The 26,437-nt window shown below is 36.6% G+C and overlaps 1 protein-coding gene across 7 annotated transcripts in view; it reads left to right on the forward strand.

Annotated features, from left to right (window-relative positions):
* The window catches only part of ARHGAP21 (Rho GTPase activating protein 21), a 111,443-nt gene that overhangs the window by 45,059 nt on the left and 39,947 nt on the right, over window positions 1–26,437 (forward strand). For 6 of the 7 annotated variants that reach the window (XM_031503811.3, XM_085573041.1, XM_085573042.1 and 3 more), the window contains 5 exons: window positions 275–457; window positions 6,262–6,286; window positions 17,330–17,422; window positions 20,372–20,450; window positions 25,990–26,044. In XM_031503811.3, coding sequence (XP_031359671.3) covers window positions 275–457; window positions 6,262–6,286; window positions 17,330–17,422; window positions 20,372–20,450; window positions 25,990–26,044 — 435 coding nt within the window. The remainder of the gene's footprint in view (window positions 1–274; window positions 458–6,261; window positions 6,287–17,329; window positions 17,423–20,371; window positions 20,451–25,989; window positions 26,045–26,437) is intronic. The other variant, XM_085573044.1, reaches the window with a different exon arrangement.

Raw genomic sequence — 26,437 nt, forward strand, 5'->3', positions numbered from 1 at the left:
TTCATTGTTGAATGCTGATTTTTTAAATATCTAACCTCATTTAAAATTTCAGTGTTATTCTATGTGTAGTATGACCAGAGATGCAATGGTGAAAGGGGTGCTGCTTTAGCATACACATTTGAAAATACTAGTGGTCATCAAGTTATTTTGGTTGTGGAGGGGAAGATTCTATTTTCAAGTGTACAGGCATGTCTGGGAATTCTTAACTCTTGTTCTCTTTTTATTTTTCAATGATCCAAATTAAAACTCCTCTGCATATCTTTTTCTCTTTTAGGCATCAAAAAATAAAGATGGAAAAGAGCAGAGTGAAGCTATATCGCCATCGGAGGAGGAAGAAACTTTCTCTTGGCCTGGTCCTAAAACTGTTGTGCTAAGGAGGACATCTCAGGGTTTTGGCTTCACCTTAAGACACTTCATAGTCTACCCTCCAGAATCTGCCGTTCAGTTTTCTTTCAAAGTAAGTGGAATTAATAATGAAGCACTTTATATAAAGCCTTGTACTTTTTAGGGTTATAAGTCCCACTTACTTGAAAGTAAATGTGTTTATAAATTTGTCTTACACAGATGAAAGATCCCTTGTAAGGTGGGTGGGGTCATGGCATTGTTTAATAGCTGTTTGCTGATCTGTTCAATAAAATGGAATTGATGGAGTTGGTCAGTTAAAAATAGTTGTATCATGGATAAGAACAGTGGTTATTGCAGAACAGGTAATTGTTTCTCTGTACAGATTCTTTTTACCCAAAGCTAGTGTCATTAATTAGTCTGTACCTCTTCTGAAGTGTAGACTTGAAGGGTATGATATTTGGGTTTCATTGTTGTTGTTCTCCTCCCCAAATGAAGTTGTCACACCATCACATTAAGACACAAGGAAGAATGTTTGCCTTGGTTTCTAACTGAGTATCCTAAATTCAGTGTACATTAGAAAGATAAGTTGTGTTTCGGTGTTGCATTTTTTCTGCTGAAAAGAGTATATGCAGTTGAGATTAATATAAACAAGATATATACAGGCCTACATTAAAAGACAATTTTCTTCATTTTATGTTTTTTAAAATGTAAAACAAGAATATCTGAATGTTAAGTAGCTAATTGGTCTTCCTTTCTTAAAGCATGTACATGTTCTCTTTTGTGACTGGAGCTTTTGAAAGTTGCTGTAATATGGGATGTTGAGAAAAAGTCCATTTAATAATGAGAAGAATTTGAAAATTGAGAGAGGGTGTTTCCTTGTGAGTTCAAGTAACATTTTCTCATTTTAAAGGCATGAAGTATAATAGTTTTCATAAGCCATGCTACACCTCAGTTTTGCTTTTCCAGTTAGGCAGAAGAATAAATTCATACCAAGCTGGGGAATGGGTATTGAAGCTTTCTGGAAAGATTATGAAGCTAATTGACTCATATGTCTGCAGGTGTCTTTTAGTAAAGTTCTCTGTCTTTGCCTGCCCTTGGTGGCTGTAAGATTTTTTTTGAAATAGAAAAAGCGTTGCAGAAAAAAGTTGGCACATTTTTCCAGTTTACTGCAGCTATTCGGCCTTCACTTGAGTGCCCAAATTTTTTTCCTTGACAAGGAGCGACTGAAGTTACATGGAAGTGAAGCTAGCAGTATCAGGTGATCCCAACATTTCTGTCATTGAGCACAGGTAATAGCAGTTTCTGGCTGAATTCAGTGTGAAACAGAGGAGTGAGGGTGGGGAAGCCTTAGCCTTGAGCAGACCAAATGACATTTGGGCTGAGGGTGAAAATAAACAGCATAAGCAGGATTAGCTTCCTTAACTGAGAAGTGACTGGATATGTTCTGGAAAAAAGCCATCACTAGATGTCTCTGAGAGAGTCAATATGTTTTTCATGTGCAAAAGGCAAAAGGGAAGGGCATTATAAAAACGAAATATCAGTCCTTCCTCTCCTGTTCATATCCAATGATTTGAGAGACCCAAGCAGTTCATGGTGAGCTCAGCACCTGTAAATCTCAAGACTTTTCTTGAAGTTCTTAACTCCCTCTTTTTCTGCAAGAGAGATCTTCATGCCTTCTAAATTTTTTTTTCAGTTTTTGCTCTGACATGTTAGAATCTGGTTCATTCATTCCTATTTCTGTCTGATTTTGAAAATGAAATAATGAGGTGATTGGATACTGGAACACCTTTATTCATGGATTCAGTTAGATATAAAGATGGTAAGGTTCATTTGGAGAGAGCTCTTGTCCTGAATGGTTATATTCTCTTCTCTTCATTTTAGTGTCCATGAGGTGAAGCAAAAAAAAGAACAGATCTTGCTACTTACGAGTATTCATAAGGTGGCTTTTGTAGAAATCGATGTACCTGAGTTATGGTACAAAAGAATGAAATTCACCTATTGTCATCCTGATCCTAATATGAGGCAAATCTGATTTCTCAGCTGTGCAGTTGGATCTTTGATCAGATAAGATTACCGGCTAATTACAATCTCTGTCATTGATTGGAAGCTCAAGTATCAGTCCTTTCTTTCCTCATTGATCAAAATTTTAAGTGCCTCAGAAGTCACAGATGTTTCATTTTGCACTCCTCAAAGGGAGTATAATAACAATAAATATCATTTGGTTTTCTTACTGTTTTTAATCTTGTAGTAGCCTTGTCCCTCCTTCACACCTGAGGATGCAGCCACTGCTGATATAAGACAGAGATTACAGCTGGATGTTGATGATGTCCTTAACATAATAGCTGGAGTCACCCAATCCTTGACCTGTTTCTCAGAGCTACAGCCCCTTTGTTATCTCAAGTGTCAGTGAGATGCTGGTGCTTTTCCTCTAGATCAGTGCATAAGTCTCTGTTGTTTACCTGAGGGTAAAAAGCATTCTAGCTCCTTTAATTTTATTGTTTGTTAATTCCTCCCTGCCTGCCCCATCCCCTCAAGGAAAGCTTGCCCTACGATCTCTTAAATTTTACTACAAATCAATATAAACTAGTAGAGTTGGTGAAAAGGAAGAAAATTATCTAAAAATGCTTTTGAACAATCCTTCCACATTCTTGTGAATGTATATGTTTTTGATTTTTTATTACCTTCTGTAGATTCCCATTCAGAAATACTGGTGAAAATGTCTCCATTCAAAGTTCTGCTCCTTTTGCTTGTGTTTTGCATGTTTGAAAAAGCTGTTAGTGAGTCATGTGAAATTCTGCGGGAAGAGGAGAAAAAGATTCTTCACAAGGGGTAACAGTAGCATCTCTAGAGCATAGAGCATAATATTCTTAGCCTGTAGGGTGTGGTAAAGATCACTCCACAGCTACATATTCCATGGGAATTGAAAGATAAGTTTTCTTATATGCTGGAGGATGCTGCTTGGAAAGCCACTGAGGTGAATTTTCTTGCAAGCAAAGGCATGCCAGAGGATGTATTTGAGTGGAGAAGAGTGGGTATTACTTTATAAAATGTATAATCTGTTCTCTGATTAGATGTGTTTGAGATTATGAGCTTTTAATTTCTGAGAAGTTCAGTGATCTAGTTGTTAGTCTAATAAAATCTTTGTTCAGTTGTAAAGCCTTTTTCTTTATTGTCTGAAGAATTTGCTGCTGGGAAGGACATCTAGGCAGATCTGCCTCCAAGACGTGACTGACTGCTCTGAGTCCCAAAACACTCTTGTCTTGATACATAAACTCCTAATAGTACTTCAGGACTTCATGTGATTTTTTTTTTTATTTGTGACACTCTTTCCCCATGTGAAAATGATTGGTTATGATCAATTCAGGGAAGTGTCTCTGCATATTTTATAATGGAATGCTAGTATGTTGCATTTTGATTATTTATATCTTTATTACATATAAAACATTTTTATATCTAATTCTTTTAGCACTCCATGTGTATGTAGTAGTGGGGGGGGTCTAGGTCAAATTCAGGGTATTTTGCTAAATTCTACTATCTTTTCATAGTTCCTGCATAGAACAGCTGTTTAAGTACAAATCAAGGGTCTCTTTCTCACTGTAATTTGCCTTAATTAACAAACGTATCAACATTGTGATAGGTTATGGAAAAAACGTTTTGTCTGGTCAGTCTCTTGGGAGGGACAGCCCTGTGTGAAAAATGACCTTGGAAATTGAGGATGTGGTTTGACACGTTTCATTTTAGCAGAGGTACTTGACTGTGCTTCTATGGGGACACACCAAACTGGGAGAAGCTGCACATTCAGGAATAACCCATTTATGTAATGTACTTGCTTCCCATCCCTCCTTTTCCTTAAGAAATTGATTACGGAATGTGTGGAAGATTTCTTAAGCTAGCATAGCAGAAAACAAGTGTTGCATAATGCCTTTAACATCAGGTGTTCATTAGGTTTTACTAGAAACACACAGTTTCTGCATGTGATGTTTGTTCTCCCAAGTTCATTTATCTGGGAAGCAAGTAAGTGATACATTCTTCTCTTCGGGTATGGATGCAGCATATACTGACATCTTGCCACGTGTAAGGGGTGGATGTAGGAGGGAAAGCTGGTTTCTAAACACTTGTGTTATAAAGCATTCATTCCATTTTTCAAAGCCTGATCTCTTTGGCTTGATACCATGAAAAACTAATATTCTGCAGCTGTCTTTGGTAACAGAACTTTGCAGGAACAGTGACAAAACTGACAAAAACCCACTGCAGGATTTCATATATTATGGCATTTCTACATTAGCTAATTTTTCTCTTCAGAAATGTTTGCTATATAGCATCAAGCCAAGTAGCCTCCCCTACATGTAACCCAGATTTTTCAGATTATAGGTTCTAATATTTCATGTCCTAAAGATGTTTTTTCACTTGATAGGTGTGTACAGAAGTAACATATATACATTTGTACATATGTTACAAATGTACAGAAGTTACCTGTGTCTAATTCTGGGCTGCTGGTTGTAGTTCAAAACCAGCTGACTGTTACAGGGCTCCAAGAGTAAGCAGTCATGGTACTTAGCTTCTAGTGTGCCACTTTTACCAAAGTATAGAGCAGACAGGACTGTCCAACTTAGAGATACACTGTGTGGGCATCAGTGACAATTATAATGATTTTTTAAAAGTAGAATATATGCTAGATTTTTGTTAACTCTCTGTTTTGGGTTTGGGGGAATTTTTTTATTCCTTTTTGTTCCTTAAAGTTATCTTCCTGTAATATCTTTGAAAGCTCCAGCAGAACTTCTGTATGCCTTGTAAGAAATCGATTTCTGCTAGGACAGACTTGTTTCATCCTCACCATTAAACAATGTTCATATCTGGGTCTTATTTCCTCTCTTTCCTCAAGTCTTTCTCTCTTGAATGGATTGCTCAGGTCAGTGTGTAGATGCTTTGAGCTTATATAATTTGAAAAGCATAGTGATTTTGCTTTAAATACAAAATAACTAGAAATTTTGAGTTAGACCATCTAAAAGTAGGAGGAAATATCCAGGTAAAAATTATTTCTATGGTTATTTCCTTGCTCCTTCCTTCAGGACAAAGCTGTTCTGATTAGCTGAGATATGTAGTTAGAAATATTTTTCAAATACTACCTGTTAGTCTCAGAAATTGTATTTGATTAAGTATTTATTACTCTATGAAGTTTAGAAAACAAACAGGTATTTTCCTAGTTAGATAATTTTGCTTCTTAAACGATAGAACTTCGTAGACAAGGTTAACAGTGATCTTCATACCAGAATGTTGACAAGAAAGTAACATAAGGGATATTTTTTTTTTTTTTAGTTTAAGCATGCCATTTTCCCTGATTTTGTGTGGTTTTTTTGGAATCAGTGAGCAGAAGGAGATTCTTCAAGGTTGTTACTAAATAGTGTTTGAGGTACATACTTTCCCCTAGTAGTAGTAGTAGTACTGAAGGCAAAACAAGCTTGGTTCAAATTTCCAGAAGCAGATTCAGACATTGCTTACAAAATATTTTGTATCTCTTGTATATGTAGCTTTGAATGGTAAGGTGATTAAAGTGTAACCTTCCCTGCCTGGCTTTCAGGGTGAAACATGCTTGTAAGAACACACAGTGCAGTGTGAAGCTTCATGGTAGTATTTCATGGGGTTTAGTACATTTGTTTTCACATAATCCTGTTCATGTTGTTTCTGTGGGAATGTTTCATAGGATTGTGATTAGCTGTTGCTTTTAAATTAGCTATTACTCTACATTCTCAGAATAAAAGTCATAATTCTGTAAGTTGAATAGTTGTGGAGAAAGTAGGAGGTACCAAAATACAGACTTAGCTTTACCAGTTCACTTCAAGTCTTTGTATCTTAGAGCTGCCTATGCATATTTTTCATTTATTGAATTTTTAATATGCACTCTTTCTTCCTCTTTAGGATGAAGAGAATGGGAATAGACAAGGTATGTCTTGTTTTTACTCTCTTATAGATCCAGTATATTGAATGCTTCAGCTGTGTAATAGACCTGAATTGCTACCTAAGAGTTTGAAACTGAAAATCACTTCAGTGTGAGCATCAACCTCATTGATCAGTCACTTAATTCTAGGTTATGCCAGTCAGTTCCCCTCAATTTTCAGAACTTTCTCCCTCTCACATTGCCTTTGTCTGCTTCCTTTCTTAATTTACTCATGAACTTATTTTTAGAAATTCTCCATCCCATTTAATTGAAGTCTCTCTTTGGCATCCGTGCTTCCTTTTTGCTGATACCTTACTGTTTCTTTAAAAGAGTGAAAAACATGTTGATTTAAGAAAGATGGTTTCCAGCTTGGGAACCCATTCCCACTTTCTGTTTCCCCAGTGTGTCATGATGGTGAGGTGCAGGGGCCAGTGTGATGATGTGCATTGAGTGCCCCATGCAGGGTTCCCCAGTGCTCTGCCTGCCTGCCACAGCAGTGCAGCTGCCTGGGGGCAGCATGGGCTGAGAGCTGCTTCTGGTGCTGGGTTCTCAATTGTACCAAAGCATGGGACCTGCTCTCAGTGTACCTTTAAGTACCTCCTTTAGTTGGAAGACAAAGAGTATATCTGAATTCCTGTTTCTGTTTAGTTTGTGTAGCTGTGATATATTAAAAGCATTATGGGAAGTATGAATTTATTTGAACTCTTACTTTTCTTTTGGAATCAGACGGATTAATCCATTTCATTCTCCTAGTTTTACTCAGCTGTCATCACCTGCGTGTTAAACAGTGAGAAGTTAATCTCTTCTTACTTCTTATCACTCCCCAAATTTGAAGCATCCTTTATCTGTTTTGACTTACAAAAAGGCCCATTCTTTTAGGAAGGGAAGGGAATTGATCTTTTTTGCCAAACCAGTGAGGAACATGCCACTTAAGCTCTAGAGAAAAAAGTTCATGGTGTTCTTGTTCTTACAGGGAGAGCTCAGGCAGCTAAAGATGTAATGTTTTAGGTCTGTTTATCTAAAATGTTATCTGAGAGCTATTTTTCAGTAGGGAAACAGCAGTGAATAAATACTTGGTTCACCATGAGACCTGTAAAGGTGGAAACAAGATTACTTTCTGGAAATTTTTATGTAGCTTCTAAACCCATGAATCATAGCTCAACTATTGCTTATTTATAGCACCTTGGTATGTTATATGCCTTGAAATACAGATTAGAGAGCATAAATGCCCTGAAAGTTAACAGCATTCTCTTTAAGAAGGTTGGACTTGTCCCCCTAGAAAGAGAAGGCACTACTGTTAGGCAGAGGATGTAGATGTCAGTAAAAATTAACCTGCCAATTTTGTGTATTAAACCTTTAAAAACAGCAAAATGGGACGAAGTGTGTTAGACACTTCAGCATTTGACGTGATCTTTGGGGGTATAGGGTGGATGAAACTCTTTATTTACATTGCTGCAGGTTGCCTGTTCCCAAACAAGGCGAGTAGGCAGCTTGTGCGGAGAAGATGAGGAGATCCGCACGTGTCATTTCTTTTGCTGGCAGAGCGCTGTTCGCTCCGCAGCAGCAGCGGGCAGGCTCGGTGCGGGGCTGTGCCGGCGCTCCGCGGCGCGGAGCCGCTCCGCTGGAAACGCGCGGGCGGGGCCGGCCGCTGGCGCCACCCGCTGGCGGGCCCGTGCGGTGCAGGCCAACTGGGAAACCCTGCCGAAATGGACTGAAAACACCTATTGAGAAACACTTTTTAAAGTTTGTACGCGGTAATTCGCTTAATCCTCTTGATCTTTTCTCCCTGAAAGACTAAGTTAAAGGGATCCAAGCATTTCGTTTTTGTGAAGCAGTGTGTGCCAGTGCAGAAATGTCTTTTTTGGTGTCAGTTTTCAGTAAAAATTTATAACTAGCTGCCTTTATGCTTTGCCCTTGTCGTAGATTAAGCTTACCTGTTAAAAATGAGGGTTTAGTATCAAATTCAGCATTTATATGTTTGATTAGGTGAGTGTGGATAAAAGTATCTCTATTGCTATTGCCTTTCATTGAGACCACTTGAATATTTTTCCAAAGGATCAAAGCACGTAATTAAGTCTAGAGGGCAGAAGATAAAAGCGTGTACCCTGTTTGATGTATTCTAACAGTGAAAGAAATACTTTTATATTTTTTAAGTTCTGATATAGAATTTTAGTGTATAGTTAGATCAAGCTCCTGGCTTGCATTAGTCTTCCTTTTGGTAAGTAGTAAAGTTTCAAAGTGTTTATAATGGAAGGTAATGTCAGTTTGTCCAGGAGAGCCCTTAACTAGGAATAACACCAGAGGGAGACGATGACCTAAAAGCAAGATTGGGTTGTCAGGCAAAGGAGTTAGGATGCTGTGACCAGGAGACACCTCATGTCTCAGGCATGTTCTCAGCAGGAACAGAAAGGGACCACCTCAGCTGTATGCACATGAACAAGGGAGAGCCTACAGGACTGCAGGAAGCTCTCCTGCCTTTTCCAGGAGCTCGCTGAAGCCCCTGCACACTCAGACAGAGGGGCAGTGGGATATCCTACAGCAGAGGGCCAGTGGATGAGTGGAGAGCAGATTGGGAGACCATAGGAGTTGAGTTGTCTTTGAGGTCCAGTTGTGAGAACAGCAGGGATGCATGGAGCTGTAGCTAGGGATAGATGAGGAGCTGGCTTAGAGCCTGTGGCCAGGATTTTTGGGCAGTGTTTTGGTGGGTGTCTGCTGCTGCCCTCTCATGGAAGAAGTAGCCAAGGCTTTCTTCAGACAAGAGGTGGAGAAAGCACGTGCTGCTTCTTGCGGGAGACTTTAGCACCCTGTTATCTGCTGGAAGGTCTTCACAACAGATTTAGGGTAAATATTTTGTAGTTCTTATTTTAAGATTTTCAATTCTTTTCCTACTTTCACTGCTCCAGATTGTTGATCTTAAGCCAAGTCATTGAAAGGCTTCTCTAACAAGGTGCATTTTATCAGAAGATACAGATTTTCCACAGTGAATTCACTGGCCACAGATTGGAAACTTGTATCAGCTTCTACTGTTTTCCAGAGAATCTCTGTTATATTGACCAATCTATATTGCATATTTCTTGGACTTGTTACTCCCAGAAATACTTGGAGTATTTATTTTGTGTGTTTTGAGGATGTCTTGCTCTCAGTTTTCCTTCTTCCAATTTTTGGAGTTGCCCTGTTTCAATACTCATTTATTTAAGTGGTATCTCACAGATAGAAATATTCCAGGAGAGCATATTAGGAATATTTGGAGCCAGACTGAAAAATACCTATACCTACTAATAACCTAGCATTCTTATTAAAAACTTGCACCTCATTAGGTCTGTCAAGACCTAATTAGGTCTGTCTAGAACTAATGAGTGGAGCTGGGGGAGAAGTTCATGCCATTTGATTTGATTGTGATTTAATATGATTCTGTATCTTGTTGTCCTTCAAACATTACTTAAATTGTTAATGTCAAAACACAGGTTTTGTACATATGAAAGTACTTTTTTGTAAATTGTCCTAAAACATGTTTTTCTTTAAAAACTTCTAGTTTGGTGATAGTGACTAAAGTGAACAGAGAAAAGCATAAAGAAATAGACTGAAAGAAATTTTATCCTTCTATAGAACTAAGCTATTTTGTGTCTAACACAGTACCTGGGAATCCAATATCATTATAATGCTGTATCTTTTTTTTTTTTAATAGTATGATGTTCTTGATTTTTGTACTTTTACCTGTATTTCTATGTAGAAGTACCTGTGGCAACTAGGAACTCTTTTTCCCATAAAAATTAAAATCAATTTAGGTGTATTATTCAGTGTATTTATCTGTGGAGACCCAGTGTGTACTTGTTAATGAGACCTTAGACATGTTTTCACTGAGAAGTCTAGAACCTTAAACTTTATCACCAGGCTTTTTTCTTTTCTTTTCTGTTTTTTTTTTTTTTTTTTTTTTTAATGTGCCTAAATATGTACAAAAGTTTCTACCCTTCAATTGTTTACGCTAAATAGTTGCAATTTACTACCTGGCCTTCTTCAGCTCTGTGCAAGTCTGCTTTGATAGGGTACAGCCTTTGAGAGAAGGGTGGAAAAAATGCAGGAAAGGGTTTTTTTCCTGCATTACTGCTGCTTACATGAGGGCTGGAGTTTTTAATATTTCATTTCTTTTAACAGACTGTTGATTTCTGTAATGTGTTTGTGTTCTCCCAGGATTTAATTTAATCCCATGTTTTTTAACATCATGGTCTGTCGGCTCAGTCTGTTATGAAATAAACATATTGTGCCTGTGATGTGGGAGCAAGGTAGATCAGAACAAGAGGCTGAATGTGAAAGCAAATATGTGGAAAGGTCATAGATGGCTGGGGTGTTAGGGTCCAGGGTATATGGTAGTAGAATTAGAAGTAAAAGACAAGAGGTGTGTAAGAGTAATGGTTCAGGATAGGGGGACAGTTAATTTCCCTTTCTTGGGGATTTTTGATCCAAGTTAATTTTTTTAACACCTAAATGTTGAGAATGCTAAAAGAGGGCTCATTCAGTTTTCTGCTGAGACCAGAGCCTGATGATTCCTTGTTCCCTTATAGTACATCCAGAATGTCTAATGGATTAATTTTCCAGCTTGTCACATGTATAATGTTTCTCCGTGGTTTCTGTTGAGTTCAGATCATCTTTGACTTTGAATAAAAACATGAAGTATAATTCCCAAGGATTTAAGGGAGGGTCCATAGATTCAGCACTCCAGATAAAAATTGTATTTCTCTATGCTTATCTAATGACTACAGTAAATCCTCTAGACTAATCATAGATTAAATTTTAAACTTAAAAAGGTTTCATTTGAGAGAATTGAATAAAGTCATAGTAATGGCAAATAATGCAATGAGAAAACACAGTTTTGAAGAGTTTGTAACTAAGCTGAAACTGTGTTACATATTTTCCATAACATTGCCAAATTATTTTCTCATCTTCTCCCCTACCTTGGCATGTAGATAGGGTTGAGGTTGTATTAGTCAAATGATTTAACAGAAAAGTAAGCAAAAGAAGAAATAGCATTTTGGAGTTGCCTAATCAAAATGCCAGAGGTGCTTTGAGAAATAAGAATGTATTTTTCCTGTGTTAGAGAGTTGAATGCCAAGTGTTTCTCTGCTAAATGACTCAACAGCACTAATTTACTTATCACATTCTTTCAGAGGCTCATCCCTGGCACTGTATTTCAGCTGGTGTTTTTCAGTTGAGTTGCTTTGAGCTTGACAGTGAGTGAAATAAGCTCTGTTGGGACTGGGCTGAGACCTTTGGGCTCCTTTTCCAGAGTGGATTGCTGGTGGAGAAATGCTTACTATGTATGAAATTCAGTTTGTAGATTATAATATGTAGAATGATCCCTCAGAGGGATTCTTCAATGGGCCGCCTTCAGTTAGATGTAGTCCTGACAGGTTTGTGATTTATATTTAATTAAATGCAATATCAGTTAATAAATGTAAGTTCTGCTGTACTTTCAGCAACCTTTTTTGAGTAGTTTGGGAAATGATTAACAGGTTTTTGATTGAGTAATCAATTGGAAGCATTTGCTGTGCTGTCTGTTCCCCTCCCTTTGCCTGAAAGGCATCCCAGGAATCAGTGCTGCTCAGCTGAAACAGTGGCGCTCAAATGCCTTGGATACCCAAAAGCATACTTGCAGATCTTCATGCTCAAGAGGAATGTTCCTCCTCCTTGAGTCAGAGACAGATGTGCATAACAGCCCGTCTTAATTGATTAATCTGAGGTGTTTCATGAGGCTGATTTCTTAAATGTAAAAGTGAAAGTCATCCTTTTGCTGTCTTCTGATGATAGGGCTGGGAGTAAAAATGTTCTACATGTTCTCTGTAGACTTTATTGAATTGCTGTATTATGAGGATTTCTAAGCACAGTTCAGCTGTCCTGAGCAGCAGAATTTATTTTCACCTTGAGGAAGAGGAGCAATGACATGTTTTTAATCAGTGGATAGTTGGAGAGACTTTGTAAGAAAGTATGTACTGTACTGTGTTCCAACACTTGCTGGTTTGTGTTCTGCAGGTCGATAGAAAGAGCTGTCAGCAATAGCACTTTGGCATGAGGTTTTTTTTTTTCTTTTATCCTTTCCTGTTCAGGATGCAAAGGTTGTTCTTTTTGTAGTCTTTGTGACTCAGATGTTTTAATCTGTGTTTTATATCAAAAGGTTAATGACTTCAGAGAGACTAAGTGCTTGTTGCTAGGCTGTAGTGTGTTGGTAGATTAGATAGCATAACTTATGCCATGTCATTTTGTTTTCCATGTGAATCATAGAGTAGCACTGTAATACTGTCTGGTCTGCAGAGAGTAGTTTAAAAACTAAGTCATAGTTACTGCATTTGATACAATATTGGTTATGTTCATTGTAGCAGCTGTATTTCAAACTAGATTTTTAGGGGATTAAGCTAGAATTGGCACCTAGGTAATTTCTATGTTGAATTTGGGGCAATTAGGAGAAGTTCTGCTGAATATCGCCCCCCCAAATGTAAGTCAGTTTTAAATGTTACCTAGTCTTATTTCTACTGTTATGTTTAAAAGGAAATATTTTTTAAAAATACTGCTACTTTTATCAGGGAAAGCATGTTTGAATTCTATTATTTTGTAAATATGATGGTTGCTAGTGCAACATATTCCCCTCTGCCACTTGTGGCTTCTTAAACATTTGTCAGGAAAGCTTCCTTGGAACTTTGCAATGGGAGACTTGTTTTCTCCTGTCAGACTGTGAAGACGTTATTGACTTGAAGTCTCAGCTCATGGATCCAGGCAAGATAAAGGTTTGATCACTAATGATTCCATGATATGAGCTATGAAGAAAGTCGTTATTTTGCAGTCATTTGAACAAAAGTTAAAACAAGGCACTAATTTTAGTTTCTAGATTTTATTGTGATCTCCATGCTTATTGCAAGTGACATGTAGTCTCTGATTAATTAAAAGATTTGCATCGAATTATGAAAAACATACTGGCTCAGAAAAACCTTGTTGCAATACCTAGGTTTTCTGTATTTGTCTTGCATTTGATTTACAGGTGCTAATTATTAACTCTCCTGATTCCTTACTATCCTTGTTTAAGCTGATGAGTTTTTGTCTTGAGTCTTCTATGTACTTGGGAATTTATTTTTCTTTCCTTACTTCTGATGATGCTGAATCTCTGAATTCAGTTCAGACACCAGTTTGCTTACTCTAAAGTTATATTTTCATTTGGATAACATCACTGAAGGGAATCATTGCACTGCAATCAGTATTTTAGTTGTTCTGTTAACAAAATTACACTACTGCCTGGGCAAAAACTTGCCTTTGAATTTATACTGACTGATGACCATTTACTCATGCTGGAAATTTTCATGTGTTTACAAAAGTGATACAGGAAATGTCAACTTGATGGACTTTTCAGTATCCAATCAGCTGAGTTGGGTACTTACCAACTTTATTTGCTTTTTTCTTTTCACTGCTCTGTTGCAAGACTACATCTCTCTTTATAGCTGCATTCAAGGGGGAATCAAGTACAAATGAAGTTCTTTTTAAATAAGTTGTGCTTTTCATCTGTGCTGTTTCCTTGCATATGTGAATATGTTATTGGCACCTCACACTTTGTCTGTTCTTTGTGTGTGCATGGTGTCTTATTTTTCATTTGCAGTTGAAGATTTGGGAGAAGTTGTTGTATTTGCTGGTAGCCTGCCATGTAATGCTCAATTACAAAGTATGTTTTGTTTACAAAAGTATGGAGAAGGAGGAAGGAGGCAAAATTCATATGAAGTAATAAGCACTGGAAAAGCACAGACTTTTATTTCTTACAAAGCCTTTTATATAAGGATTGTATGTCTTACAAACTGCTTTTGGATCTGCAAAAGAGGTCTGCGTTTGCTGTTCTTTGTTGTATCACTTTGTCAAGAATTGCTGGCATGCTGCAAAAAATTGGTCTTTTCAGTATTAGAAACAAAAATCATGAATCCTGACAGAATGTAGTGCAGAGCTGGAGAACTTTGTGTAAATCTCTTGGCTGTGGTATTCTGTTCTAGATTGTGGTGTTTAGGAGGAGGGCAGTTTAGTCTCTCATTTCTAGGCAGCATTTGCTTTTGCCTGATCATTAGGTGCAGACAGGACCACATGGAAATTTAGGCATAATTAAATCAGAGTGTAGTGAATGTTAAATTTTGAGACACGAGGTGAGTTATTAGATAATGCATTTTACTTGAAGTTTATTTCTATGATGATTGAGTGCATATTTTAAAGATTTATTCTCCTCAGCTGGTCTGAAAAGGTACTGTTAGCTTCTACTGTCAAAAAATACTGCTTAGCTTTGCTTGAGTTTCAAACTCCCAAGTATAAATGTACATTGAGGCTATGTATTCAAGGAAGTTAATTTCTGTGTTACTGATTAAAAAAGATTTGGTTTGTATCTAAATATGTAGAAGATCAAGGAGAAGTGAAGAACATATATTTATCTACCAGGGCTTGAGAGTTCTAAGATGTCTTCTTGTTTCTACTTCTGTTTGGATAGTGCTGATTTGTGGAACGAACTAGCAAATGTAATCCACATTTTGGACATTTTATCTTGATTTTTTGCCCTTAAATTGATTTTTAGTGTGGTGGTTTAGTTTTTATAGGAAGTAAGAATGACTGTTTAATACAGCCTCCTTCTGCAAGTAGGACAAAGAGCCAAGTTTAATGTGCAATTAGCTTTCTGAACTGATTGATAAAATAGCTGTGGAAATGTCAAGTGAGTGCCCTTAATGTCGTGGTGTAGCTGACAGGCAGGTCAGAAGTCCGGTGTCAGTCTCTGGTCTCCCTAAATTGTGGCAAGTTTCCCCTCTTACTCAGAAGTGGGAAGCGTATTACAGGATTTCTGTGTTACATACTGAATGGGAGTAACTTTATCTACTTGACCTCTTGATTTGCATGATCAGGTATGGACAAGGCATAAAGCAGCACTTGAGTGTTAAGCAAACTAGCAGAAAGCCACTAATGTTTTTTGAAGAGTATTTTATAAAGGAAGCTGAGGTGTGATAAATTAGATGTGTCATGGAAGCTGTATTATTTTTAATTTTTTTGCCTCTTTAGGAAATGTATGTGTCTTCAGTAAAAGATAAGTGACAGCATTGGGAAGGATGTTTGGTGGTCCTATAAAAGGTCATATTTTAACTTCATTCTGTAAGAAGTTGAAGCAACCTTTTGTTCATGGCATCTGGGTAGATTAATCTTGGGGCTTCTCTAAACTTGCTGAAATGTTAGTGGCTTTTTAAAGGACAAGACCCATCACATGTTCAGTGTCTATTTAAATCTGCAGATTAAAAATGACAGATATTAACTTTGGCTCACAAAGAACATTTTGTGTGTCTTGTAGCTGTATCTTGCTAATCAAATTTTAAGTATTTGAGGACTGAACTGCCAGCTGGAGTTTCTTGATTTGTAATTAAGTTGCTTTATATATAGTATTTATCTGATTCTATCAAATAAACTTTTTGATTATTTACTCCCAATCTGGAACTATTTTGAGAAGGCCCATTAGAGCCATATGAGCGAGCCATTTTGTTGAACTGTTTTATGGTAAATTGGCAGGATACTTGAGGATCTGCACAATAAAGGCATTAGGCTAAAACCAGGATCTGAAAAATGTGAATCATAGTCACAGGGTGATCTGGTTTTTTGCAGTTTATTACAGTTTTTCAAATGAACTTTGCCCACATGGAAACTGAACTAAAAAAAAGAGGTTAAGGGTGCACCTTATTTATATTCAATAAATACTACTGTGATTTATTAAACATTTTAGGTGGAACATTTAAAGCTGTGGGGAGAGTACTTTGAAAAGCCTAAGACTTGTGCCTAAGTCAAATGCCAGTCATTTCAGAAATGGTTAGAACCTAATAAGGCCAGTTTTAAGGAGTTTCTTTTATCAGCAATGCCAGTTTTAAGCAATTCCTTTATTCTCTTGTGCTGTTCCTTCTTTTCCTGCAGTTTAAGCCTCCCTCTCCACTAAGCTGGGGTTTCCTGTTGAGGTGGAGCCCCGGCCCAGACCCAGCTTATTTTTGTACCGTGTCACTTCCCTGGGCTGGCTGCTCACTTACCCTCCAAAGGTGGCACTTCCTTAGCTGGGAGTGTGCAGCAGGGATAGAACCTGGAGCCAGGGGTTGGGAGTGCCCAAGGCTGTCAGAGTGTCTCTGGCACTCTAAGACTGTGTGTATCTGGCTGTAGCCCTTCAGGTTCTGGTTCTGTGAGCACTGGACCATGCAGGGCCATTATGGATGTGTTGGTTTATTTTTCATTATTTCTGGCTGGTCTTCTTTGTGAATAATTGGGGTTTGGTTTTGGTTTTTTAGCTTCACTGGCACAATAGTTCCATCAGTGAAGCTGTGTAGATGCTGTAAAATGGCTTACTCCAGCTGCGTGCAAATGTAGGACAGCTACACTGTATTTTAGCTGCTGTATAACTGTGGAGAATTTTTTGGGTGTTTTTGTTTGTTTTACTGTACACCCCCCCCCCCCCCCAATCTTGATTTTCAGAAGTGTGGTTACTTAACAAAGAATTACTTAGCTTTGGTGACAGGCATGTAAAACCAAAAGGTGCCTGTGTTTCTGGAAGTATAGAACTTAAGTGTGTATTGAGAAAGCAAGAAAATGCAATTGTACATTGCTTTTAACTACTGTAGATTAACAGCAATTGTACATTGCTTTTAACTACTGTAGATTAACTTGAAGTTGTGTATATACAGATATATACAGCATGTGCAGACATATGCTGTGCGTATAATTTGAATTAAAAATTTCTTTTTGAACCTTGGTAGATCTTTGAGAAAACTTTCAACTTCATTTTGCAGTTTCTGAAAACACTGTTGGAAAATCACTTTTGTAGTCCGTGAGAACTGTAAATCAGTGTTTCATTTCTTCCTTCTAAGGGAAGATTTTAAAATTTTATTTTTCAGTTTCTATTACATTATGATTTCTTTGTATGTCTCTGTGAATGCAGCAAGATTGCATCCCGAAATATTTTAAAATGAAAACATCATGTAATGCAGTACAATGAAATGCTATTAAGAGATATTCTTTCTTTCCCAGGAAAACAAAGAAATAGACTGGAGCCAATGGATACCATATTCGTTAAACAAGTTAAAGAGGGTGGACCTGCTTTTGAAGCTGGGCTGTGCACAGGTACTGTTCAATAACATGTTTATGTACATGATGTAAAATACATATGATTTAAGTTTGCTACTACATAGTTCTATCCCATTTAAACCTTGTTCTTTCCTTTAGAAGCTTTTAAATTGTTCTCCAGTGTTTTTCACCTTGGAACCTTGTTTTGCTTATTAAAGCATTGAAGTTTTAGTCTTTTTGATTTGCTGTCTTTAAGAGAAAAATAAAATACGTGAAGAAGAGATAAAAAACGAAAATAATACCTGTAAGTTCCTATTTCTTTGGTTTGAGACAAATTGGTAACCTGAAAACATTCAGGTCTTTGTACATTAAATAAAATTTTTCTGCCCTACCTCCTTAAATCAAATAGGATCACTACAAATCTATTCTTATAAAATTCTGTTCAATTGCTCGTTTAATCAAACTGGAGAGCAGAAAACATGGAGGTTTTTTGTGAACTGTGTCATACCTTTACTTAAGTGCTGAAAGAAAAAAACCGTGTTAGAATAGAAAATCTTACAGGTGACAAAGTTACATACATAGATGGATGCCATTGTGAACACAGGTTTCTTAAAAATATGGCAGAAATTATTTTCTGTGAATGGCTTGTGCTTGTATCAGTAATGGGATGTTGATATATTTTTAGAAAAAGTTATGTACCTCAAATTGACTGGAATAGGATAAGTTTTGTATGTTCTTCCTAAAGAAATACAAAGTTTCTAGGTTGATTAGTTTAAAAACAGCTCTACATCCCACTTGCACGCCATAAGAGATTTGTGGTTTTTTTTTTAACTCCTCCTTAGTTATTTAGAGAAGGGCTACTTTGGCAAAATTTGATTGCTATTATATAAAGATGTTTTGGCTTGATAAAATGCAGCATATGTTGAATTTGTACAGAGGAACCATGTTAATTTCTGCTCTGTTCAGTGTCTGCCAAATTGAGAGAGATGAAATCTGTAGAGAATATTTTATTTTTAGTTATAGAAGAGATTTTTAAGAGCCCAGAATAAAGAGCAGAAAATAAAGGAGAGAATACATTTTTAATAACTAGAATATTCTTCTTAAACACAGTGCTTATAGCAGTTACATCTAATTAGGTCATGCCAGTATTTATTATTTATGAGTTTTAGGGTGAAATACATTACTATATCTCTGTCTTGGTATTATGAAATACTCAGGGAATAATCAGCCAGGTATATTGCTTAACCTCTCATGCAGACACTGTATACATTTCTTATTTTGTAGAATCAACTGTTGCTATTATTAATTGGGTTTGGGTTTTTTTTGTGTTGTTGCGTTGGTGTTTTTTTTTTTTTGTTTGTTTTCCATAATGTAACCAATGAAAACTTGAATGAAAGCTTCTCAATAGAAAACTTGGAATATTCTTGGAAATTTGAGCAATAGAGGAAGGTATCTTAAGTATAAGACAGTCCACTCTGAAGTATTTTTGAATACTCCTGTAAAATCATCTTTGTTAAGGCTAGAAAGGTAATCTCACATATTTAACCTCTAAGATATTTCATTAAAAATAGTTTTATGGAGTTAATAAATACTAGAAATATAGAAATATGAAAAGCCTAAACATATCTGTATTTCCCATGTCATGATCTTTGTGCTGTTGTTTATCTATATGAAGGAATATAAAGAACTAAAACATATGTGGAAGGGGCATTCTGATTAATTTCTACTTTGATCAAAATATGTAGCAAGCCACCAGACTGATGGAGAGCTGTTAGAAAAAGCCTTCTTGTTTCTGTTTCCTTTTTCACACTACAGGCACTGATGTCCCTTTGCTATGTATCTGAAACAGAACAAAGTTGTACTTGGAGAGTTGTCTGTGCTCATGTCATTTATGTAAGCAGTTCTGCAGTGTGTCCCCATCAGATCTTGTGGCAGATCCATGGGATGTCTATTTCAAGCAGACTCGTGTCACTGCTGTGTGTAATCTAGTCTGCTTCTGTGAAAAATAAAAGCTGCACAAGTATAGATAAAATTATATGACCTACTCTAATGATATTCCTAATTATAGTTTTTAGTGGGAATACTGAGTAAAAGATCTGTGGCAATATAGCCCACATTGCAGGCTGTTCTTAAACAACCTGGAAAAGAGCCAGTTGGAGTCCCAGAGAAGGATCTGGTGTGTTCTGGGGAAGTTCTGCAGTATGACATAGCCAGGACAGGGTTGAGAGCTTGTTGCCACTAAGCTTTCTTTCATGGCTTAGGAAGCAGGAGACAAAACTCAAGAGTTCTTTCAGACAAGAAGGTAACCAGTGGATGAAGGGGAATAGGTAAACTTTTATAAAGTTGAAAATATCACACCAGTTTTATTGGCATGAAGTTTACTTTATCTGCAGACAAAATTAAAAGTCAGATTTGTGTAATCTGTATGTGGAGCCTCCTCAGAGCACTTGAAGCATTTGAAGCATTATTGTCCCCAAGACAGGGTGAGTAGTCAGGGTGAACAGTTTTTTCCTTGCTTTGATTTGATCATGCCAGAAAAACAAAAAGGGCTTTCAGTTTCTAAAGCAGTGTTGAAAAAGCCATTCTCTTTGCCTCACTCTGCACAGGTCCTTTCTTTCAGCTCTTCTTCCTCCAGTAGCTTTTTGAAGCTCCCTACCTGTAATCTTGGAGACCGTTTTCTCCTCATTAGGAAATTCAGGATACCTTTCTGCTCTTCTGATCAGAGATGTCTTAAATACTGTTTGGTCAAGAACAAACAGATTAGGTTTTGCATCACAGGCTAAAAATAGCTCTACATAATATATTTGACAATTTATGAGGATATATGAAACTCTTAATGAGGAAGGTGTAACATAATATTTGGAGAAATGTTTTTTTGTTTTTGAGGAAGACTTGAATTTAACATATGGGTGTTCTTGATTATTGTGAGGTATAGAAATGCAAAATAAAAACTGTTTAAAAAACATATAGACGAACTAATTTCAGTTATAACTTTTCCCTCTACAGGTGACAGAATTATAAAAGTCAATGGAGAAAGTGTTATTGGAAAGACATATTCTCAAGTCATTGCTTTAATACAGAACAGGTAAGATAATATTATCATGTGCCACACTTTTTGTATGGTGAGCATGAAATACCCACTTGCGGGAGTTTTGAAAAGTCATCGTATGACTAAATTTTCATTAGTCCCGCTCAGTTATATTATTTCCTTTTTCATATATTTGCTGATTGCTGAGAAAAGTTTGAGAATAGATGTGCTGAGTTGTACCACAGTCCTTTTATTGTTGGTACTTGTCCCATGTTAATAAATAACACCAAGTGTTATAGAGCTGATGGCTGAAATGTTTTAACATCCCTGCTAATACAGACACTTGGTTTCAGGCAAATAGAATCAAATTCTCAGTGTTATAGAGGAAGTTTGAACTGGAAATAGACAGATTAGGTGTATATACATGTGTCAATTGAAACAAAAGTTTATAAAATCCACCTTGCTTATGAGAGCTAAGAACTAGAAATCAGCACATCTGGTGAAGGAAAAATTCTTGCTAGTGCACACCTGCAGAATATCATCTGCAGTAAGTCTTTCCTCTGTTTTGCAGCAAATTAAGAACCTTGCTCAGAGTTGAGAAAATACTAATATTTACTGCTCCTTCAACTCACAAGCACTTGTGAAATCATGTCTATGCATGAGTCTAGATACTCTTTCATGTCTCATGTCTGCCTCCTTTTTTACAGTTCTTTTGGTGTCAAATTTGTTCTATAGCAACAAGTTTCTGATATAATACTGAACTATGTGGCAAAAAGATGTATTATGATCAGCATGAAGGAATGTTTTCTAAGTACATCTCCCTTGTCATATTTTTAGTGGCTCATCACGTATTTAAACTTAGATATGCCTACTGTTAAAAGAAGGGAAAATCAGATTCTGATCTTCCTATTTCAGTGATGTCTTTGTTCAAGATTTTGTTCCAAATGTGTCCACCTCAGGTGGTTTGTGTCTCTGTGGTTTTGTTTTGGATGTTTGTTGTTATTTTGTTCTTTCAATAAACGACAAAATTGTATTCAGAGATGTGATGAACTTGGTAGACTGAAACATGTTTTGTGTCATTAATGCTGTCTTACAAGAGCTGGACAGATGGGCTTTTTTATTTCCTTCACTGGACATAACTACTAACCATGCATTGTTTCTTTATTTTGTGTTTTTGCAAGCAATTCTCTTATACAGTAGTGTATACCCAAGATATAGTGTATGCTCAACTATGTAAATCAGTCAATTAACTCTTTTAATCCCAGAAGGAGACCAGTCACATCTTTGAGTGGCTTGTGTGGTCAGTGATGCTTAACTCTAGGTGTGCCTGTGAATTGAGTTTATTTTCAGGAGTGTAGGTAGTGACCTATTCAGTAGAACTGAACCCCTGCCCACTGTGGGTGAACTGGGGACACCTGAACAAGGCCATGTCAATGATTGTCTAGTGCAGCCAGGAAGGGTGTAGCACACTGTTGCATCTATCCCTGATTTCCATGAGGGCAGGGAGGATGAAGGGATGCTATTGTTTGTTAGGAGAGAACAGTTTGTTTTCTCAAGCCAGATGTGTACATCACAGAAGATTGTAACAAAAGGTCATGTGTATCCTTGAGTGTTTTATACAGCATATTCAACCATCAGGAAGTCTACAGCTGAACCTCTTAGGATAAACAGATAAATGTGAATTCTGATCCATAAAGCGAGCTCAGACTCCATGTCAGGTGTATCTTGTAGCTTATAGACAGTACTTCTCATGTGACTGAAGAATCAGCTGTCTCTCATTTTTTGCTTGAAAACAGTATTTTTGAGTTCACAGCAGTTTGGTCTGAATATAAGGGGTTTTTTACTTCTTATGCTGTCATTTCATGGCAAATAAAATTGCATTATGGTGCATGGTGCTCTTGCATTAACATTGCCACCTGGGTCAGACTGATGGTTTGTTAGGCCATTATCCTCTGTGCTAATATCCAGTAAAGATTTCTTTGAAGTCTGTGAAAACACTGAAACTACAGAGTGATTTGAGTGGTCAGATAATACCAGCCCACTTTCTATAAATCCTTTGTTCAGGAAGCTGCTGAACTGCAAGGTTTCTCTTCATTGATTGATTTAGTAATTCTTGATAGGTTGGCCTTGCATAAGTTCACTCTTGAATGTCTTCACATTAAAAACACTCAGTGGCACAGTTTCAGCTGTGTTTTGTGTCTTAGCTGATCTTTCATCCAGCACACCTTGGCTTCTTTAGTTGGCCTCGTGAAAGCGGCTTGCTGAAAGGCCTTTTGAAAGGCTGAGTTGTCTGCTGAAATATTTTTTTATGACTAGAGACAGGTTTCATTATAGTCTTAATGTGTTGTATGTTGGTTTTCTAGACATTTAAATTGCTGTATTTTTATTGTTTTTAATTACTCATTCAAAGATATTGATGAGTGTAAATGCTTATTCTTTTGTCATTTTACTCATCTTCAGAGCAGTTTTTAAGGTTACAACACACTTCATCTTCTCTCTAAAGAGAGAGCTTCCCCATTGCTCACTGTTCAGCTGTTTGCAATAAAACTCCATGCAGGCTGGCAGATTTTTTTTAGATTACTTCTGTGGCTCCATTTTTATAGCTGCTTATTATTTTTCTAAAAAGTTGTTCAATTTTAGCTGCTTGTCTTCATTATATAATGCTGCAGACATCAAAACTTAGCTGCTTTATATGAAATGATACCCGTATCTTCCAGTGGGACTTAAGGATAGGATATAATTCAGCCATGCTCTGTACTGTTCCCAGAAAAGTTTCAAGCTGTGTCTAGAGTGTTTTCTATTTTCCTCTGCTTGGAGATAGCATAAAACCTAAAGTTACACTAAGTTATTTCCTCTGGGAGATGAAAGGCACACCTCAGAAGAGTTGCTAGAATTAACTACAGTCCTGTAACATTAATCATGACTACACTTTTAACTCTACATTTCCTACTTTTTGCCAAGAAAAATTTAACTCTGCATTTCCTACTTTTGCCAACATTCCTACCTTTTGATGGTTTGGGCCATTAAGAATTTATTCTTATCTGTTTACATATATAATCAACTTGGAGATATGTTGATTGCTAACATAAACTCTGTAATTTACTTATTATTCCAAATAAAAGAAGAAACAGATTCTGATTTGCAACTTCTCTTCCTTCCTGCCCCCCCCCCCCCCCCGCCCCCCCTTTTCATTACAGAGGGGGATTTGAATGATTGTCTATTCTGCTTGTTTCTCTTTTCAAACTGTTCTTGAAAGTGTTTGGATTACTCAGAAATGTACAGTTTAGCTACTGAATCTGTTTTATTAATACAACACAATGCATCAGAAGATAGACTTTATGATTACTGCTTTAGTTTGATAACTTGGAATCAAGACATTTGAATTTAACTCTCAGAATGTGTAATGAAAGTAATTGGAATGATAAATACCTCTGAGAGTTCTGAGTACTGTGTCTGGAGCTTCATTGTAGGCTATCACTGGTTCTTACTAACACTTTCTAGTTCATAATTTGCATTTACATTACATTGTACAATAAACCAGAAGTCTTCCCTAATATTTTCTGTTTCTGATATGGGAATTAAAAAACATCCTGAGAGCATGTCTCAGAATATGAAGCAAGAACATCTAAATTGTCTTCAAAAGGTTCTTCAGGCAAACAGGAATAGAATACTTAAGTAGTTATTAGAGTTACATGTAAAACATTGTTTCTGAATGGAACCCTGTAGTCCTCTGAATGTCTTCTAAAAGTATGTTAATTGTGTAAATAGATTTAATAATTTTCTTAAAAAGGGGGAGGAGGAGAAACATGCAAAATACTTCAACGGGTATGGTTTTTTCTGTGTCAAATTATATTTTTTTATACAAAAAGTACTCCAAGAGGAGCAATGCTATCGTATTTTTGACATCCAAGGTCTTCATCCTGGAAGGAAGAAGTTGCCTGATACGATTTTTACGAACATGCTATCCATGTGTAAAACTGAAATCTGAACACTTAAAAATGCCTCCAGCTGTTTATGCATTCTGTCAATATGGGAAATGCTATTGTAAATGCACATAAAGTCAATACTTCCTTGTTTCTTATAATTCAGTATTTTAAAATAATCTTTACAAGACTTTTGAAGACTTACTTTTTCCTAGATGTATAGGGACTTAAAAAAAAAAAAAAAAAAACCAACCAAAACTTAAATCACTGCTGATCTTCAGTTTTAAGACTAAAGTAAGTTTTATGCTGCTTGGAGAGCACTCTTTTCCAAAATGAATAGTGGTTTAAAAAGATTGTGAAACCAAATACCCTTACTCTGCTTTTGGAATTCAGCCTTACGTCTGTGGTTGTTAGAAAATGGAAAAGGAACCACAACATAGAAACACTTTTCATATAAGAAAGCATAATAAATCACACATGACATTTTGAGATGATGGCTTTCTTTTCTGCACAAATAAACTGAGGTCCCTTCTCAGTGTTTTCATAGGCTGATCAGTGTGCCCTGTAGTTGGGCCAGTCTTTGTGTGGCTTTGTCTTTCCTCACCTAATGCATTGTGCTAACCAGTACAGATGAGCTGATTTCTGAGAGAGCCACTTAGGTTGCATTGATACTTATGCTGATACTGGTCATGTTTTTTTTAAATATCCTTTTTTAATTCTTATATGTGAGATTTCTAAATAATGGTCACAGTTGTTTTTTTGGCCTCATTATAATAGGCTGTAAATTAGTCTTTTGTAGTCCTTCTTTGTACCTGTTCCACTTCACATTTAATGAATGTGAACAGGTTATTCCATTATCTCAGATGAGATAATAAATGAATCTATTCTTATCCAATGTTGCAAGCCTATGCTTCCCTCTTGCTTGTGAAAATACCTTATTTCTGGTAGATACCAACTGTGGATTTCACTGTTTTTAAAATATTCAACTGGGTAGCTGGTACACTGTACATTTGGTGTCCTGATTTTGCTTGTGTTTGAGTCACACTGATAGATCTATTCAGATTCCTGGATCTTTATGCTGTTGTTGCTTGTGGTTTCAGCAGCTCAGACTGACAATTGCAGCAATTACAAATAGTAAGCATTTTTCATCCATATTTCAGATGTCATCTGGATGGCTGTTTAAGTTGATCCTGCTAGGAGGTGATTTCAGTGGAAAGGTATAGGTCAGTACTGGCCTTGGTATTGCTCCTCTTTTCAAATGAGGTGGTGATCATGATGTCACCACAGCAATTTTAAAAAGTGCTACAAAACTTCAGTTTTAAATTGAAGAAAGAGGAAAGTTTTAGCTTTTATTCACATATTTGTCACATTGTTTTGTCCAAGAAGTTCCAAACAAGTAGTGTACCTTGGGACTAAAAGAAGAAAATAAAAGAAATAAAACTACCCAAACCGGTGTGTTGGTTCAATAAACTGGCTCAGTCAGATTTCTCTTCTGCTTTTACTTCCTAAGATTCTAGTGGAAATCAGTGATTACTTTTGTTGTGTCACGTGTTTGTCATAGTAGCTGAGGGTTAGAGTTTTGAACAGTCTATGAAAGTAAATTGATTATCTTTGTAATAAGAATTGAAAATCTCTGAAAGTTTATCTGTGACTTTTTTTCCCATTTCTTTCAGTGACAGCATATTGGAACTTAGTGTTATGCCAAAAGATGAGGACATCCTTCAATTGGTATGTTAATGAAACTTCTGTTCAGAGAGTGTATTACCTATCAAAAATGTTCTGTTGTTGGTTAAAAAGTCTTTGAAGTGTGCTATCAGCAAATAATTAGAGATAATATTTATCCTCTTTGTAACTCCTTAGATATTTTCCTACCTCATTGCCATGCTTGAAATTTCAGGGGAATCTAAATATAAGGAATATTGTCTTCACATGATATTTCTAGCGTGCTAAAAAATACATCTTGTTCATATTTTTACTGTAATTTAGATTAATTTAATTATGTTAGAATTTATGAATCAGATTGCTTCTTTTAATTAGGTTGTCCAGTTCTAAAGAATTTGAATTCAAAACTAGCATATGAAGCCTTTGTTAATAACTCAGTAATTGTGAGTGGTGTGGTTA

Source organism: Lonchura striata, chromosome 2, assembly GCF_050655825.1.
Source record: "Lonchura striata isolate lonStrDom1 chromosome 2, ASM5065582v1, whole genome shotgun sequence".
NCBI classification, from domain to species: Eukaryota; Metazoa; Chordata; class Aves; order Passeriformes; family Estrildidae; genus Lonchura; species Lonchura striata.